We start from the raw sequence: 18,662 nt of genomic DNA on the forward strand, positions 1-18,662 counted from the left end.
AGCATCCTATTGCTGGATCATACATAGCAAGCCATAGAAGAAAACATACGATTCAGGTTTTATAAATATATACACATGCTAAGATCTTAAAGATGGGAATTTAAACATTATTAGCATTCATAGAAATACTACAGCTTACTCACTATTTATATCTAGCATATGATTAGACTTATACATGTGTATGCTCTCATGGACCTAAATATTACAGTGGTTTTTCTTAGCAGAATTCTTAATTCATTTCCTACTTGCTTTGCTCTGGCTGAACCCAGATCTTATTTAGGTTTTAAAGGGTCTCTAGAAAATTAAAATGATAAAATATTCAATGCGATACAAATTATGAAAAATTCACAGGAAATGGTGTTACAAAAGAAGCAAAGTAAAAATTGGGGGTGGGTCCAGATAAAAAAGTAAAAATACTATTTTTTAAACTTTTATATTCATACTTATCAAAATAACGTGCATGCTAACAGAAAATTACCTGTTTTATAACAAATGAAAATTATGCTTACCTATCATACCCTGGTGACTGTTTAAATTCTAATAACTGAAATCAATATTACAGCAAAATGCTGTTCACTAGTAATTTTCACAGTATTTCACTATATATAAAATATGCTTAAAAATGTCTTCAGCCTTATTATTCTAATTACCTAAACCTAGAAAATATTGACATTTGGGAAATAAATGTGACGTTTTAATTTTTCAAAATAAATTATAAATAAAGCTTCAGGTAGCTAAAAAACACACAAATGGCAATTCTTCTACATTTTAAGAGGTTGGCTCTTCATAGAAGAATGTCATCAAAAAGTGTCACACTAAAATGATACACATGATACACATATAGATACATCTAGGAATTGAAGCAACTATGTCACTTTGATTAGGGTAGGCCAAAGTGTTACTGATTTGAGGAAAACAGGCAAAATTTAGTCTAAATGCTCAAGAAATGAATAAGTGAAATGGTACATTTTAGCAAAAATCTAAAATAGAGTTTCAAATAGGAATAATTTGAATCTATACTATGGTTAAAAATGGCAGTTGAGTTATAACCAGAAGTAGTTTTGGTTTAATGAAAAAAAATGAGTACAAAAGAAAATATCATCTTGGTGTACTATCTAGTAACAGAAGTTAGTGCCATTAACAATTCTCAACAATAATTTCTTAAAGCCTGAACATCATTTCTACTGCAAGTAAAAACTGCTTAAAGATGTTAGTCTAAGAATAACCCCGACCCCAAACCCTATCAAAAAAGCAAAGTCATGTGTGTACTCCTTCCTCTGCACTTAAAGATTTTCAGATGCATAAAATGATTGAAAATATGAGACAAACACATTAACTTAACAAATATCCTGGAATAACGTGGTATACATTAAGAAGTCTGTATTATCACACAAGCCTAATCTAAGTTCAGCAAATTTGCTGTTACAAAAAAAGATCAATATTATCCCTCTTACTTCAAAAATTTAAGTATTTAACAAATTAGCAAGTCTGTAATCTCAAATTTGAGGAGTAAAATTGATCTTGAAACTCAAGCTCACTTATGGAACCATGTGCACTCTACTGCTGTAAACAATACCATAAGGGTTTAACAGATTTTTTTCACCTATAAAATAATGATTCAAAGTATCAGTGTGCAGTGCAATGAGGTTCTTTTCTGAAAGACTACAAGAACCCTTTGGAATGATAAGAGCAAAACGTACTACAGTTAATTCAAAATATTACCTATCCTAAACATTCTAACTCAAAGTAAATGGTCTGTTATACTTTAAGATTCAAATGAAAACCTGTATGTAACTCGTGGCTATTAAACAGCATGTGGTGGCAGAGATATACAAGCAGTAGCCCAAGTCTACTTATACAAATATCTTTTATGAAAGCCTAAGGTAGAGCATATAATACTTAGGAAAGTTTGTTAAACTATTAATTTGAAAGCCAATATGATTATTAACAACTTCTCAGTTTAAAAATTTATGAATATTCTTTCCCACCCAAGCTTGTTCTATTTCTTCTTAGTAATGAGTAACAGCATCTATTTTCCTTAAAGTTTCCAGTAGTTGTAGTTAATAGAGGTAGCTGAGCTACTATTCAAAGAAGTTACTCTTGGTGGATGAGGATTTTTCAAATGTTTAAGTCATTCTTTAAGCTCACAAATTCTATTAATGCAATAAAACATAGTAAGAAAAATAAAATGGATGCAAGAAACTTTTGCATTTGGCACCTTGTCTAGATTGATATCTCAAGTATTCCCTTTTAATAAAGTTAATGCACACTTCAGGACACACCACAAAGTTTTGCTACATATTTACAAGGCACCAACCCTTTCTCACCTTTAACGTGAATTAAGCAAATCAATGAAAAGCATATCAAGATCCCCCCACCCCCCCAAAAAAAAACTGTAGTATAAATATATACTTCAGTTGAGTACAATTCATGAACGTTTGGCCTGGGAAGAGTAAAATAATCCAGATCGTTCTCACAATATAGAAACTGTAAACATTTAATAGCTGCCTTTAGGATTGGTGTATTGTGCAAAAGTTATTATTACTGGGTATAGGAATCAAAATGGCAAAAACAAACTATATAAAACTCTGTAAGAAGGTGCTATACTTCTGTGATACAAAAGCAAAAGAAGGATATTCCATTGAGATAAAAATGTTATGCTACTCTTAAGAAGCAGAATGCTCCTTTAATGTAGTAAATCTGTAGTGCGACTGTGTGTGTGTGCACGTGTATGGGCAGAATTTCTTTTAATTTAAGGCCTAATGAGTAAGGCTTGTTTGAACAAATAAAGTGTGGAGATCAAAGTCTTGAAACAAATATATACTGGCATAATGGAAAAGCACCAATGTGAAAGGAAGCAGAAGTCCCCACACAACTTGCTTTGTAGATTTCCTGGTAAATTCCCTGCAGTAGAAGGCCATTGAATTTTTAAATTATTCTAAATTCATTAACTGTTAATAATTCCATCCCATGAGATGGCTAACCCTGGCTTTTTCTGTCATTTTACGCACTCTGCCTGATCTGGATGTACCAAGATTCAGAGGATCCTCAGTGGACACAAAATTATCATTATCAGAATCATCATTATACAAAACAGTCCTCCTGCCTTGGTTTCTTGTTTTAATTCGAGGCAGTCTACTGAAACGTCCTGAAAACATGGTATCAAATTCATCATCTGTAATACGTGCTCGTTTGGCTCTGGTGGCTCCTCTGGAGGCACCTCTTCCTCCTCTCCCTCTTCCTCTTCCTCTAGTGCCACCTCCACCTCTTCCTCGACCCCCTCGTCCCCTGCCTCCTCTTCCTCTGCCTCCTCTACTCCATCTACCCCATCTTCCCCATCTGCCTCTTCCTCCAGTGCCTCTCATCTTCCAGTTTCTTTTTCCATTGGCATGTTGTTTTCTGAGTTTTCTTTTTGGTCTTGTTTGTATGAATTTGCTATAGTCATGATCTCCATCTACATAATCTTGATCTGTTCTGGATGTTGATTCAGAGTCAGAATCAGAACCACAAGCACTTTCTGAACTTAAACTGGATCCTAACTCTCCACTCTCTGAAGAGGATAAATGTGATTTCTCTTTTGTTTCTTTTTTCTCTTTTTCTTCTCCTCCCAAGCTTTCATCTTCTTCTGATGCACTAAGAAGTTTTCTCTTGATTCCTGTTCGGGGCTCTCTGCCATCACCATTTGTAATAGGTCCATCAGGCGAATAATCTAAATTGAAATGAATGATTTTTAAGTTAAGCTATGACTTTGATAAGATGGTCATTAAATTCAAAAGGAAAATAAATAGTCTATCAAAAATATTTAGAGCTCTAATACAGATGGGACATAATCATTTAAGGTATTTGAGTTAAAAACTTTGTTTGAAAATGTAAGATACTAAAGTTCTGATTTTTGACTGTTTTTTTGAGACACAGGAATGTAGAGGTAGACTGAAGCATGGCAAGGTACCTAGGAAGAAATTTTAAGAACTGAACTTTAGGAAGAATTATATGGGAACATGATGCTTAACAGTTTCATTCATTTACTCAACAAATATTCACAGATTACCTACCACGAGTCTGGCATTACTAAAAGCTAGGAATATGGCAATAAATACTGTAAGATGAAGTCCTTGCTCTTACAATATATATTTTATTGGGAAAAGCTGGACAGAAAATGAAATGAACAAATAAATAATACTATTTCAAGTACTGATACATGCTATAGAGAGGGTAAAAACATGAGAGTATATTGCTGAGAATATTTTAGATGGGAAAAAGTTTTCTGCAGACAGAGTTTGCTTGTATTTTGTTTACTTTTTGAGGAGCTAGGGAAAATTTTAAAAGAAGTAACTGAAAATGAGACTGACAGAATAAAGAGATGTTTGATCTCAGCAAACACATTTGTAGACTTATTAGCACCAAGATAGCCAATATAGTTGTTAGAGTAAACTGCTTTACTTGTAAAAGATAAAAACAACTAAAACAGTGGGAAACTGCAAGGAGAGAAAAAGTTAGGCCCAAGGAAAATAAACAAATATAAAAGAAACAGAGATCCAAGAATATCAGAAGAGCATAAAAGTCAGGGTAGACAATACTGTGCAAGAGATCAAAAAGATAAGGATTAAGAAGAGGACACTGGTTGGACTCTAAGGAGTATTGGTGATATTAGGGAGAATAGTTTTGGAGAGTGGTTGGGGCAGAAGCTAGACTACAAAGGATAAAGAAATATGTGGACTGAAAGAAAGTAGAGGCATGGAGTATATGCTACTCTTTCTAAAATCTTGTCAGTAAAGGAAAAGGCAAGATGAGAGAAGGGAGTGGCATAGGTATGTAATGTGCAGCAGGATCAAAGGAGAGAGTAAAGATACAAACTGGGAAAAATAAAGACATTATTTTAAAGTAATAAAATGCTTCAATATTTCTTACATAACCAATATTAAATAAATCTTTGGAAAGTATTTTTAAGTTATTTTATGTTTGTATAACAAGAGATAAGCTAATGATTTTTCACTAAAAATGCACATAAAATTAAATCTCTATTCCAATAAAATATTTATAAATCTTACTGTATTAATTTTACAAATTTCAAATAGTTGAACTTACTAGAACTTTCTTTGAACATGTTCCAGGTTCTTAACATGGATTAAGTATAAGAAGAAACTTTGAATTAGAACATAACCTTCGAAAATTTTTTTTGGTACCGGGGATCAAACTCGGGTCTTTATGCTTGCGGAGCAGGTGGCAAAACCACTGAGCTAAATCCCCAGCCCACATATTTTTTGATAACTGATCTCCCTGACATGGTACAAGAAAGACGCTCATGATAATGAATTAGGTCAGTGGTTTCTTTTTAAGCACTAAAAATTTTTCATTAAATAAAAAGTTATATGGAAGTTGATTATATGAAAAAAAAAAAAAAGGCTGTTCTGGTTAAATGAGAATTCCTGAAGTAACTGTATAGATCCCCTAGAAACATGCAGGGCATAGTCTGAAAACAATTGACTTTGTGATACAGCAGGCACCCAGGGGAGAGAATATCTGAGCTATATAACTGAAAAACCAGGGCTGGGGATTTAGCTCAGTGCTTCCGCCGCCTGCCTTGAAAGCGCAAGGACTCAACTTTGATCCCAGGTACCAAAGGGAAAAAAAAAAAACATAAGAAGGGAGTGGAAAAGGGGCAAAGGTGAGGGGGAAGTGGGAGGGGTAGGGGAAAGGAAAGAAGGGAATGGAATTAATATGAAAAAATGGAAACAAAGTCTTTGTAAATAGGGAGGGCAGGGGAAGGGGGAAAAATAAGAACCAAGTGAGTATGTAAAGGTGCATACCTCCAATGATGAATGTCATTATATTGTACATCTAAAATGTACCAATAAAAGGATATTAAAAAAAAAGAAGGGAGTAGAAGTTAGTGGTAACTAAATGAAGGATCATTTCTCAAGCCAGGCCCACTTTTCAAATGGAGTAGCCCACAAAAAATTTAAGACTTATTTAAAGATAACTTTAAAATATTTTCCTTTCTCATTAATATGGTGAAATAGGAAGAAAAGGGGCAAAGGGGAAGGGGAAGTAGGAGGGGTAGGGGAAAGGAAAGAAGGGAATGGAATTAATATGAGAAAAAGAAAAAATGGAAACAAAGTCTTTGTAGATAGGGAGGGGTGGAGGGGTTGAAGGGAGAGCAGGGGAATGGGGAAAAAATAAGAACCAAGATGGATTATGTAATGTAAAGGTGCAAATTTCCAATGATGAATGTCATATTGTATACCTTAAATGTACCAATATAATTAATAATTTTTTTTTTAAATATGGCTTAACATATGAAAAATCCTAAATGTGTCTAACAGTCTGGTTCTTGTGTGATTGAGGAAAAGATTTCTCATCCAGTTTTTTTCTTATTATTCATTTCATTTTACATTTTATTTAAAAGCCTAAAATATGTTTCAAAATACTTACTGGAAATCTGCTAATGCTCTGTTCCTTCCTATCTAACTCAGACTTGACAATGTTATAATTCTCGTTAACTATAAGGACATACTAATTTTTACTAATCTAATACTACATCAGCTTTTAATGACTCCTCTTCCACCATTAGAAAATAAAGTATAAATGGCCTGCTCTATATTTACTTCCTACCTTGTTTAACTGGTAAAACTCTATTCCGAAATGATTTGGCTTTCCCTGGGTCATGGGTATTTCCACTTTGGCTATATCCACTGAAGCTTGATGAAGAAAATGGCCCATCCACTTCATCATCAAGGAGATATTGTGAAATTCCTTCAGCAGCATCTGAAACTTGCATTTTAGAAGGTTGTAATGTTAAAATAATTCTACGTTGCTAGGAAATTTCAACAAGCTCCTTAGCTGCTTTTGAAACTACATCTCATTTATTTTACTTAAGATGCTCCAAGAAGGATCCCACAAGTCTTCTGTTGGCAAATACATTATAGATGAGGGCTCTGAGATATTATAGACATTAAAAAATTCACACAAGGAATTTTCAAACTAAGTCTAAAAAAAGAAACCAGATCACGTGTCTTACCCAGGGCCATGCAAGTAGCAATGAGAAGTGGGAATAAAATACAAGTTTTTCTAAATCTAGATCTATTCTCTTTGCACTACAAACCATACACCTCTTCTACAACCTTACTGTCAACATTAAACAGAGATAAAGAACAATAACAAAAAAAGACATATTTACCAGGAGATGAGAAAGGAGAACTATTCCTAGCATAAGACACTGAGGTATTCTGGTCATTTTTAGGCTGCAACTTCATTTGTTTCTGTTTCCCTTTTGGACTATAAGTAAAAATATATCATGATGAGCATATTTTTCTGTAACACCTTACGACAGTATGATACAAAATACTTAAACTGAACAAAATGGAAATTTTTGTGTAATGCTTCAAATTCAAGTGAAATGCTTTAAATTGATAATTTGACAAAGATAGAACTTCAAATAAATAAAAGGTTTCATGGCAGTCAAATTCACATAAATAGTGCTTTTGGATACTAACTGCATTTTTAGACAGAGACAGTAGTTCGTAGGGGGAAAAATCTCTTGTAATTTTCTTAAACTATTGATAAACTTCAATAAATGAAGTAGTACACAGAAAATACTTTCAAAACAAAAACAGTATAATATACCTAGGAGCTCTGCTACTAGATAATGAACTGCTGCTGCTTCTTAGACGTTTTCTGTACCGTGGCCTTCTCCTCTTCTGATTCTGGATTGCTGACTTATACTCAGAAATTATATCTTTAATATGATTTTCAAATAAGGCAGATAATCGTAGTGTCATGCTGTAGAGCTGAAAAAGTTGAAATTACAGTCTTATCAACTACTTTATATAAAATATAAAAGTATAACATGCCTGGACCATAGCCACTATTCACATAAAGTGCAAAATTAGAAAAAACCTAAATCTCTAGTATCAAGTGATTGGTTAAATAACAAAATAAACATGTAATAGGATGCCATCAAAGACATTCTTTCAAAGAGTCATAATAAGTAACAAAAAAGGCCTTACAATATGCAACCTGCTATTGTAAAGAATATATGGGCATATGCATGTGTATAGGTAATACAGAAAATTCTGGAAATATAAACATTAAATGTTTAATGTAAATAAAGTGATGGGCTTTACAGGTGATTTTTGTTTTCTTCTTTATATATCTATTTCCCAAATTTTCTACAGAAAACATATGTCATTCTAGCAATCATGATTGAGGAAGAAAAGTAAATGTGGAAAAAGTATGCCTGTATAAATTAGTGAAAATTCATTTTATATGAGGTTGAAATAGGCAAATATATACCTACTTTGCAATTGATTTAAAAGTTAGATACCGGTGATTCCAAATGACAAAAATTATTACTGTTTTTTGTTCTCAAGATTATTTTGATGAAACATACAGAAAATACTAAATGTGAAGATGAATAAACAATTATGATTTCCAATATGGTTCACTATCTGTTACAATAAACTGAAAATAAATATTCAGAGCTAATCAAAATATTTCATATAATACTATCAACTACCTTTATATTTATCAAGTCATTTTTGGCCATATTAAAGGGTAGTCAAATTATTCCCCCTTCTTTTGTTGTCTTTTCTCTGGCAGATCTAAGTATTACTAAAAAGTAAAGGAGAGGAAGATAAGAGAGGAAAAAGCTGCTTAATTTCAGAATGATTATGTTACATGTATCTTCATGCATGGCTAATAATCTACATTCCAGAGAAGATATTAAGAACCAAACATCAGTAACTATGTTAGATCTGTAGTATATATTTGCTTAGTAATTTAAAAACTGTTTAAAGAAAATTATCTGATACATGATTACATACTTAGATAATTAAACCACTTAACATTATTTTGCATACCCTTGATTTCTTATTAGAGGTATAAGCTTTGGAGTTGCTGAATATTTGGCGAACATCCTTACAAAACTCCAGAGGACTAACATAGTTCCCTGCTTCCAAAATTTCTTTTACAGTGCTGAAGTCCATACGTGTTTCTATAACACTTTGATGAGCCTAGAAAGAATAATGTGTTATATATAAATACTTAAATTGCAAACAGTACTAAATAATATAATGGAACTGAGATTTGCATTGCCTTCTGATATGAAATAAACGTATTGGTTTCCAAACTTCCAACTACTTTTTCCCACCCAGAATCATCTTTTGGTGATTTGTGAAAAGAGACCTATGGGAGAGATTTAGCCTTTACACTGTACTCAATAACCCTAAATAACTCTGAAGAGACAGAATAGAAAATACACAGTCATTGACTTCATTCCTATAGTCAATAATATGGCCTTTCATTTCTTCCTTAAAGGCTGATGTTTCTTCTAACACTCTAGAAAACTGTGTTAATGATAGTAGAAGATGGGATTATTCAGGCAGAATTAAGTAACTAGCCTTCACAAATCAGCTACAGTATTTCCAAGCTTCCTAGGTATGAGGACATTCCACTTTAAAGTGTTGAGATTCAAAGTCAAATTGGTCATGGTTGTGCCTCTCTCTCCTTTGAAACTTAATCAATGTGATAGTTTTGCTTCATCTAAATTCTTCTGTCTCACTGGTTCAGAATTTGATTTGATTTTTATTAGGGGAGAGGCAAGATTCTATTTTATCTTACTGCTTTCAAGTTAAGATTTTCCTAGGGTGCATATTTTAAATAGTACCTGAAATTTATACCTATACATTTATACCTACCTAAATATATAAGTTTTGGAATGAAAACCATAGTCAACATTAGATTCCTCATCCTACTCAGAATCATTAAGAAGTAAAGTCACATTTCCTTCAAAGAAGGAAGCCAAAGAGGGCTGGGATTTTTTAAAAAAGAAGAAAACGAAAACAAAGCTTATGTAAGTAGGGAGGGGTTGAGAGGTTGAAGGCAGGAAAGGGGAATGGGAAAAAATAAGAACCAAGATATATCATGTACAGGTACAAATTCCCAATAATGAATATGATCACAATGTTTACCTAAAATGTACCAGGAAGAAAAATATTTTCAAAATATGAAAAAGCAAAATTGCCCTACATATCCTTTGTATTTTCTTAAATTATAAAAAAACCAAGGGTATTTCAATACAACATGGCTTATGAAGCACAAATATTTTCATATAGGAAAAATATTGGAACTTGTATAATATTACTAAAACTCAAACGATTCAGCCTGCCTGCTGAATGAAATCCCAGATGGAATAAACAGCTGCAATACAGACATAATCATATCATGTAATTGATGTTTTCAGATTTGCAACAGTAGCTTCATTTTTATATAAACATCTAAATGGATGCTACAAAGAGCAATATATATATGTTTTTGGTACCAGGGATTGAACTCGGGACACCTTGCGCTTGCGAGGCAGGCGGTGGAACCACTGAGCTAAATCCCTGGCCCCTACAAAGAGCAATCTTGAGAACAAGTTGATTAAAAACATAGTAAAAAGAGTTTTAACAAATTATGAAAGATTTGCATACAAACATGGATTTTTTAAAGTAAAATAAAAATACCCAAAATATGTCTTTTAATAGATGACTGTGCGCTACCTCAGAATGAGATGGATCATGTTGTCTTTCTGGAACAATGAGCTCTGAGGATTCTCCCTCTTGTTCTTGATGAGCCTATTTGGGTAAAAAGCATGTATTGCATTTTCAGACCACTACCACAAAATATCATGACTTGCAATACAGCACTGGTTTAAGGGTCAAAGATTCACAAATAGAAATAATATTTAGTTTGTTGTATATTTAGGTAGGTGAGTAAGTTTACTATTCACAATTCTTCTCTACTATGAAAAACACTAGACTAATTTATTATACCCAAATTTCCTACAAACAAAACAAACTATTGAATATAACATTGCTTCTTATTTAAATATTATTGCCATACTGAAATCTGTGAATACAGAGAAGCATACGGATGTGCACTAAGTTGAAAAGATGGTCTCATGTATTTCTGAAACATTGCTGTTCCTTTTCTCTGAAAAAGAACAGATTTGATATCTAAATAGTAATTCAATATATACAGTAATTCCATTTTCTAGAAAAGTTCTCATGCTTTTATCTTTTTTGAAAAGTAATATTGGTGGGCCAGGCATTTAGCTCAGTGGTTCCGCTGCCTGCCTTGCAAGCGCAAGGTCCCGAGCTCAATCCCTGGTACCAAAAAAAAGAAAAGTAATGTTGGTATGTTGGTTACTCTAGGTGACAAAATTAATAACATATGTAGGATCAATTCATTAGTACTGATATGTATCACAAATCTTCATTGTATAAAAATGTATTAGAAATTAGTAAATTGTCTTAAATAAATATCTGAAATAAGAGCAGGAAGGAGTAGCAAAGAAATTTTGATTCAATTTAGCTTACAACTGTGTAATTTACAAAATGAGTACAGACAGGCATTTAAAAAAGTCATAACTAACCATATTACTCACTTTCACAATTCAAAGATACTCAAGGAAGGAAGGAAAGGAAAAATTACCCTTAACTAGATGTTAGCATGGACACTTATGAGAAGTTATCATGTTGGCGATGATTTAAAGAAGTGTATGCTTACTGGGTAAGAAAGGGAATCTGCCGGTTGTCGAAATGGCTCTGAATCTTCCCGTTCATAAATGAGGCTCAATAGTTCTTTGCACTGTTTTTTCCAAGCATCAGGATTACACCTTAAAGACTGTCTTCTGCCTCGGCATTTGACCTATAGATTTTAATAGAATTATATGTACAAGGTCTTTCTTTAACTCTTTGTGGACTTTCTCATGCATATCTAATGTTAAAATATTTGTGTTAATAGTGAAGCTGCAATTTAAAAGTTTTAGTTAAAATTAAACATCCTTCACCATGGCAAAAATTAAACAAACAATAAAATGGACATTACATTCATGGAGATGGCAAGAATTCTAGTATTCAAAATTTTGATTTTAAGAAAATCTGAACACATAAAGTACAAAGAGCCAAATGGGTTTTCATCTATAAAATTAACAGATCTATTGCCTTAATAGCTACTGGTAATAAGTTCACTTGACATGGGTGCCATAATTTTCTCAAAACAACACTCAAACAATTTTTTTTTTTTGGTACCAAGGATTGAACTCTGGACTTTGTGCTTGTGAGGAAGGCATAGCGCTACTGAGCTAAATCCCTGGCCCACTGAAACAATTTTTAATCAATATTTTGTGGCCATAATAAATTCTAGTTTTTACCATTCAATGCCTTTTTATGACCTTTTTCAGTAAGTATTTCAAAAGATTTTTTTCCTTCTATAAAACAACTGTATCTCTAATTGTGATAGAATGGAAATGTGCAGCAAAGACTTAACACAACAGGCTTCACTTAGAAGACTGATCCATGGCTGGCACTTGGAAACTTGGCACTAGAACTGTTTCTTAAATTATGAAGGTGATTTGCTGTGCCAAGATAGTATAAGCAATGTGATTTAGGCTGAATATCTGCTTTCTTAATAGGAATCTAGAGTCTTGGTATATACTAAGCACAGTTTGCCTACATAACCAGTCCCTAACAAAATTCTTAGGTATTGAATCTCTAATCACACACATGTTGCTCCATTTCATTGCTGGCAGGAGACTATACTGTATGGCTCCTTATAAGAAAGAAGAGACATAAGAAAACCTGAACATGGATTCCCCCAGATTGCGCGTGAGTCTTTTTCTCTATAACTCAGCTGTATGTTATATTCTTATATCCTTGCTGTAATAAATCTTTGCCATCAGTACTCAGCCATAGTATAAAGTACAACTACAATTCCAAATAGGTAGTCTGGTCTTTGGGATCCCTGATGCAGGAATACTGAAAGTGTTTCTCCTCAGGAGTTCACTTATTAACTTACCCTTCTTCCAGATGACGTACCAGGACCATCTGAATCTAAATCAATAATTTCAGTATCCTAAATTAAAAGAGAGTGGAAGGTGTTAAGTTACATTAAAAGTCTTATGAATTAGATGGACATTTACAAGTAAATAGCAAACATAATCCTGAGTAACTTTCCTTCACCGGAGCTAACAGCAGAACAAAGGCTGGAGAGAGACCTTTGCAAATATGCTATGTACAAATTAGAAACTATACTAAAAAAAAAAAAAGAACTAAGCAAAGTTTTGCTTCAAATTAGAATAGGAAATAAGAGAAAAGGTGTAGTGATTGGTATCTGCTTAAGTTTATATCTCAGTATTTTTTTAATGCTTACTTAGTATACTAAACTATGAAATACTCATCTATCTGTTAAGTTGCATTTTACTCTAAATTTCTATTCTAACACAACTAGTGCTACTCTCACAAGAAATTGTCTTAAATCCAGAGTTAAATACGATCAGAGAAGATATAAGGAATGTGAGTGGTAAGTTTTTGTTTGGTTTCATGCGGCTAATATCCAATTGGTGTATGTTTTCCTCATTAATAGTATGTAAATAGAATTTAGCTCCAGTTTTACAGTCAGATGTACTTTCATAAAAGAATAGAAAACAACATTCAAGATTTACCATTCTAGAGATTAACAACAGATGCAAAAAAATATGAAAATATCATATACAACTGCAATAGGATCTAGCATATTTGAGTCATTATCCCTGGGATGAACAAACAGTTCATCATTTTTCATTATTATTCTAGTTTCTTATCTTAGTTTTGGTTTCTGTCATAGCAACTTGTCAAATATGAATTTATGCAAATTAGAAACACGGATGGATAGAGAAATCAAGAATGTAAAGGTTTATTATGAGTACTAATTTCGGAGCTGGGGATTTAGCTCAGTGGCACTGCACCTGCCTCACAAGCGCAAGGTCCTGAGTTCGATCCCCGGTACGGAAAATGAAAAAAAAAGTATAAGCAAACAAAGAGTACAAAGAGTACTAATTTCAGTTCATTCAGAAAAGATTGGTTTATAATTGTAAATTTCCATAAAGAAACCAAGTACAACCTCTATGAAACTATGAAACATTCAGACTTTCAAATCTATAATTTTAAAATATATTTAATATTTTACAATGTACAGAAAAGAAAATACTTTCTGAAATTACTGTCTTAAAACACTGAGTGCTAAAACTCCTTTGAAAATATCGAGTGCTTTGTCTTATATTTTAAAGACTAGAAAATAAAGTATTGATTTCTTGTCACTGAAAGTCACTAAGTCACATAGGATGACTGGCCACCTTTCTGTAACAAAACCCTGTAGTACTATTATATTTTTGGTATATTCCATCTAGGCAGAAATCAAATAATTTAATAAGAAGATGCAAACGTTCAGCCAGCATCCTACAGGTCTTTCACTGCTCATAATCAATTGGAACATTTACATTTAGTACCTACTGCATTTCAAATAAATAAGAAATGTATTCTTATTCATTGTGCTGTGATTCTTACCTCTTCTGCATCCGTACTGTTTAGTTCTTCTGCTTTAATTTTATGATAAGTATCGAGTATATCAGTACAACTTTGATCCCTAAGAAACAAAATATGTCCAAATGTATTTAAATTAATTTTTTAAAAATCAGAAATTAAGTCTTACTGAAACATAAAAGTGCTTCTTACCCAATAAATCGAAGTAAGACATCAGTTACAATTTTGGCTGCTTTAACTATAGGACTGTCTGGCTCATTGAAAGTCCTAGCATTATGCTCAATGTAGCGTACCTCCCACATTAATGCTGATATTCTCCTATGGAAAAAAATATCCTGTTAGACTTGGTTGATACATTTAAACTATATTTTAGAAACAGACAATATAGAATAACTAGGTACTTAACCATGAATATGTCAAAGGTGTTCCAATATATGAATATGACTTAGTATATATGTATGACTGTTGTATGCAAAAAAGGGATGATTTAGTTTCAGGATTTTAAACACAGGAAAGAATTTTGAACCACTACATTGCCTAATAAAACTTGGAACAGAACTAAGGACACTGAGGTAGAGTAATTTGACAAAAACAATGAAAAAAATATTTGATAAAGTTAAAATAATGTTGAATTTTCAGGGAAAGTCATGAAGAGTAAAAAAAATAAACAAACCACACTGTAGAAAATAACAATACTTTTTATCTAATTACAACATATTTTACTGAATTAAATAATATATGCTATACTAATACATTCAACTCTCAAGTATAAAAAGCAGACTCATCAGTTCATGGAATACTATAGTTCTGGTGGAAGAGTTGGATGAGAGAGGGACCAAGAACTGGCCCTCAAAGCCCTACTATAATCATCCCTCTCTCATCCAAAACCATGAAAAACTAACTTGGTTTTTTGCATATATACATTTATTTATTTGAAGGCTGGCAATTAAACTAATTAACTGCTACTTAATTTGTCAAAGAGGGTTTAAACATGCTCCATGTCTCTGTAGCATCTTAATGGAGAATCCATAACCACTTAATTTGTCTTTAATAAAGAAAAGTTAATTATACTTTTCATAATACACACAATTTGTGTGTGTTACCCATATTTTCCTCTTTCTTCTATACCCTTTTTATCCTGAAAGAGAATTTACTGAATAAAGAGAATTGGTATCTTGAAATGAGTGAGTCTGTAGATGATTATTTTATTTATTTATTTATTTTTGCCCATTAAGCTTATTGGCACATTTTAGGTATAAAATACAGTTACATTCATCATTGGGATCTTGTACATTACATGATGTATCTTGGTTCTTATTTTTTTTCCCCTTCCCCTGCCCTCCCTTCACCCTCTCCACCCTTCCCTATTTGCAAAGACTTTGTTTCCATTTTTATCCTTTTCTCATATTTTTTCTTTCCCCTTCTTTCTTTTTCCCTACCCCTCCCACTTCCCCTGCTCCTTTAGACCCTTTCTTCCTAATACACAGCATCAGTTATACATTTTTTAAATTACATTATCAAAATTTAGAGGACATTACCACAGATTTTATAAAATTTAATAGGATATAGAAAGCATATTACAAAAATCTTTTTTGAAATAAATTTGACAACTTCTAAGAAGTACCTTGGAAGACAAATTAATGAAACTAACTCTGGAGGAAATATAAAATTTGAATAGCACCTATTAAAGAAAATATATTCCTAGCTTGAAAATCTACCTATATGACAACAGCAGGCTCATATACATTTTAACTGATAAATTATATCAAACATTGAAAGCAGAAAAAAGAAGGAACACTTCTCCCCTCATTTTAGGAAATCAACATTGTGCTAATCCTAAAACTGGATAAAGATAAGAAAAAAGTATGAACATAGATAGAAATTTGTTTAACAAAACAAACTATTAGAAGTCAGATCTAGCAGGATGTAGAAAGTGGTTTTATTATAGGGATGGCAGTGTTGGTTCAGCATTGGAAGATCCACCCCCTAAAAGTCATCATTTTAACAGAGGAAAAGAAAAAGCCATAGAATCCTGTCAGTACTTGGAGAGAAAGTATTGGACTAAATTCTACAGCTGTACATGGTAAAAGCTATCAGGAGACTAGAAGTAGAACAGAACCTTCTCAGCAGATCAAAGACATGTACTCCATAATTCCAGTGAGAACGCCTTATATGAATGGAGAAGATACAATGATTTCTCCCTAAGGTGGGGAACAAGGCCAGATATGCCTACTCTTCATCTGTCCTTTAAACTTTGAAACATAGGCCTAAACCAAAATAGCCTGGAAATAAAATGACACAATTAGACTAGGACTGGCAAGGTAGAAGCAAAATCTTTATATGTAGATGAAATGATAATGTAGATGATCATTTTATACTATGAAAATACAGATCAACAAAAAGTAAGCAAGAGCCATGCAACTGTGAATTTTATAATGAATGATAAAACTAAACAAACCTGTAAAAGCGATTTTCAAGTCTCCGCCTGATGGTATTGAGGTCAGTTGGATAAGCAACTACAGTACAATACAAGGGGTAGGCACTGAGATCCACTGGAACAGCAAAGGGGCTGGCAAAATCTACAAAATTATCAAGATCAAAAAAGTAGTTAAAGAAGACACTAACACTTTATGTTAATGAACACTCCTGTGATTACTGAAACAATAATGATACTCTTATGCAAATATGTTATTCTTTTTTATTAGGACATAATATCTATGTATCATGGATGATAAATTGGTTCAAATCAGGTAAAATGAAAAAAAAAAAAAACCCAAACAAACGAGCAGTGTGTTTATCTTCAGAATTCTATGATTTCCCTAAACAACTTCCAAATTTCTCAAGTAATATATTTTAGAAAATGTAACTGTTCATGTGGGTTAAATATATTACTCACCCACTGTCTTTACCAAGGAAACCATCCAAAGTCAGGCTCAGGAAACAGCTAGGGAGCCAAAATGACTAAAAAAATAAAGACACTTGATGCCCTACCAAGGTCCCGAGTCACACAGAACATGCCGAATCAGCCCGCTGCAGACAGGCAGGTCTGTGCACGCCCTACCGAGGTCCTAAGTCACCCGGAAGACACCGAATCACCCCGCTCAAGACAGGCAGGTCTGTGCACGCCCTACCGAGGTCCTGAGTCATGCAGAAGATGCCTAATCACCGCGCTTCAGACAGGCAGGTCTGCCCAGGCCCTACTGAGGTCCCCAGTCGCGCAGAATACAACGAATCAGCCCACTGCAAAGAAGCAGGTCTGTGCACGCACTACCGAGGTCCCGAGTCGCACGGAAGATACCAAATCACCCAGCTGCAGACAGGTAGCCACCTGGTTCCACACTACAAAGACACAGAGGACACCAGACCACCAGACCGAGGTACTGAGTCCCGCTGCTACCGGCCCAGAGGTAGGGGCTTCTGAGCCGCCATCACACTGCTCCTGGTCCAGAGGAAGGGGCTTCCCGGTCACCATCCCTCCCGGTGCTCCGGGCCACAGGAAAGGGCTTTTGGGCCACCATCCCTGCTGCTGCTCCAGGCCCCTGTCCCACCTCTCCCAGCTCAGAGGAGGTAATCCGTGCAGGCGCTAACAACCCCACGCCCCAGTCAAAATGAGAAAACATGTAAATAGGTCTCAAAACCAGACTTCCAGATCACCTACAGCAACCCCAAAGGGAAATGAGATGGAACACTCATACTCAACCACCTGGACCCACTGAACTGGCAACAAAAGGGGATCTGGAAAAAATGAAATCAGAAATAATTTCTCAGATAACAAGAGAAACTGTGCCCCTAGTGCAAGACATGATTAATAAATCTGGAGAGGAGCTCAGGAACATGATGGAATCCAAACATAAGAAAAAAATGGAAACCATAAAACAGATGCAAATAGATTTCCAGGACATGAAAAACTCCATTGAAAGTCTACAGAGCAGAATGAGCCAATGTGAGGACAGAATTTCAGATATAGAAGATAAGATTGCAATTAGTGACCAGGAAAAGAAAAATTGCTTCAAAATTAAAAGGGAACATGAGAAATCAATCCAGCAGCTGCTAGATGATGCAAAGAAGAATAACATAAGACTGATTGGGCTCAATGAAGAAACAGAAGGGAGTGGAGATAACATAAAAAAACCTCTTCACAGAAATAATGGCAGAAAACTTCCCAAGGAGGGGAAAAGAGCTTGACATACAGATAAGTGAGGCATATAGGACTCCAAATAGCCTTGATCAAAAAAAAATCTACACATAGGCATAAAATTGTTAAGATTCCAGAAACACAACAGAAGAACAAAGTTCTACAAGCAGTCAGAGAAAAGAAACAAA

General features: G+C 33.8%; 1 protein-coding gene across 4 annotated transcripts in view; it reads right to left on the bottom strand.

Moving 5' to 3' along the window:
• Positions 1-2,781: 2,781 nt before the first annotated feature.
• Brwd3 (bromodomain and WD repeat domain containing 3) overlaps positions 2,782-18,662 on the bottom strand; it is a 223,662-nt gene continuing 207,781 nt past the window's right edge. For 2 of the 4 annotated variants that reach the window (XM_087196613.1, XM_087196616.1), the window contains 11 exons: positions 16,798-16,918; positions 14,532-14,657; positions 14,364-14,442; positions 12,838-12,894; positions 11,548-11,688; positions 10,503-10,613; positions 8,859-9,011; positions 7,624-7,787; positions 7,178-7,275; positions 6,613-6,771; positions 2,782-3,709 (listed from right to left, as the gene is read on the bottom strand). In XM_087196613.1, coding sequence (XP_087052739.1) covers positions 2,955-3,709; positions 6,613-6,771; positions 7,178-7,275; positions 7,624-7,787; positions 8,859-9,011; positions 10,503-10,613; positions 11,548-11,688; positions 12,838-12,894; positions 14,364-14,442; positions 14,532-14,657; positions 16,798-16,918 — 1,964 coding nt within the window. In that variant the 3' untranslated portion in view covers positions 2,782-2,954. The remainder of the gene's footprint in view (positions 3,710-6,612; positions 6,772-7,177; positions 7,276-7,623; positions 7,788-8,858; positions 9,012-10,502; positions 10,614-11,547; positions 11,689-12,837; positions 12,895-14,363; positions 14,443-14,531; positions 14,658-16,797; positions 16,919-18,662) is intronic. The other 2 variants (XM_087196614.1, XM_087196615.1) reach the window with 2 other exon arrangements.

Source organism: Heterocephalus glaber, unplaced genomic scaffold (assembly GCF_053883595.1).
Source record: "Heterocephalus glaber isolate CG9 unplaced genomic scaffold, H.glaber_assembly_v1.0 deba00001613, whole genome shotgun sequence".
In the NCBI taxonomy this organism is placed as follows: Eukaryota; Metazoa; Chordata; class Mammalia; order Rodentia; family Bathyergidae; genus Heterocephalus; species Heterocephalus glaber.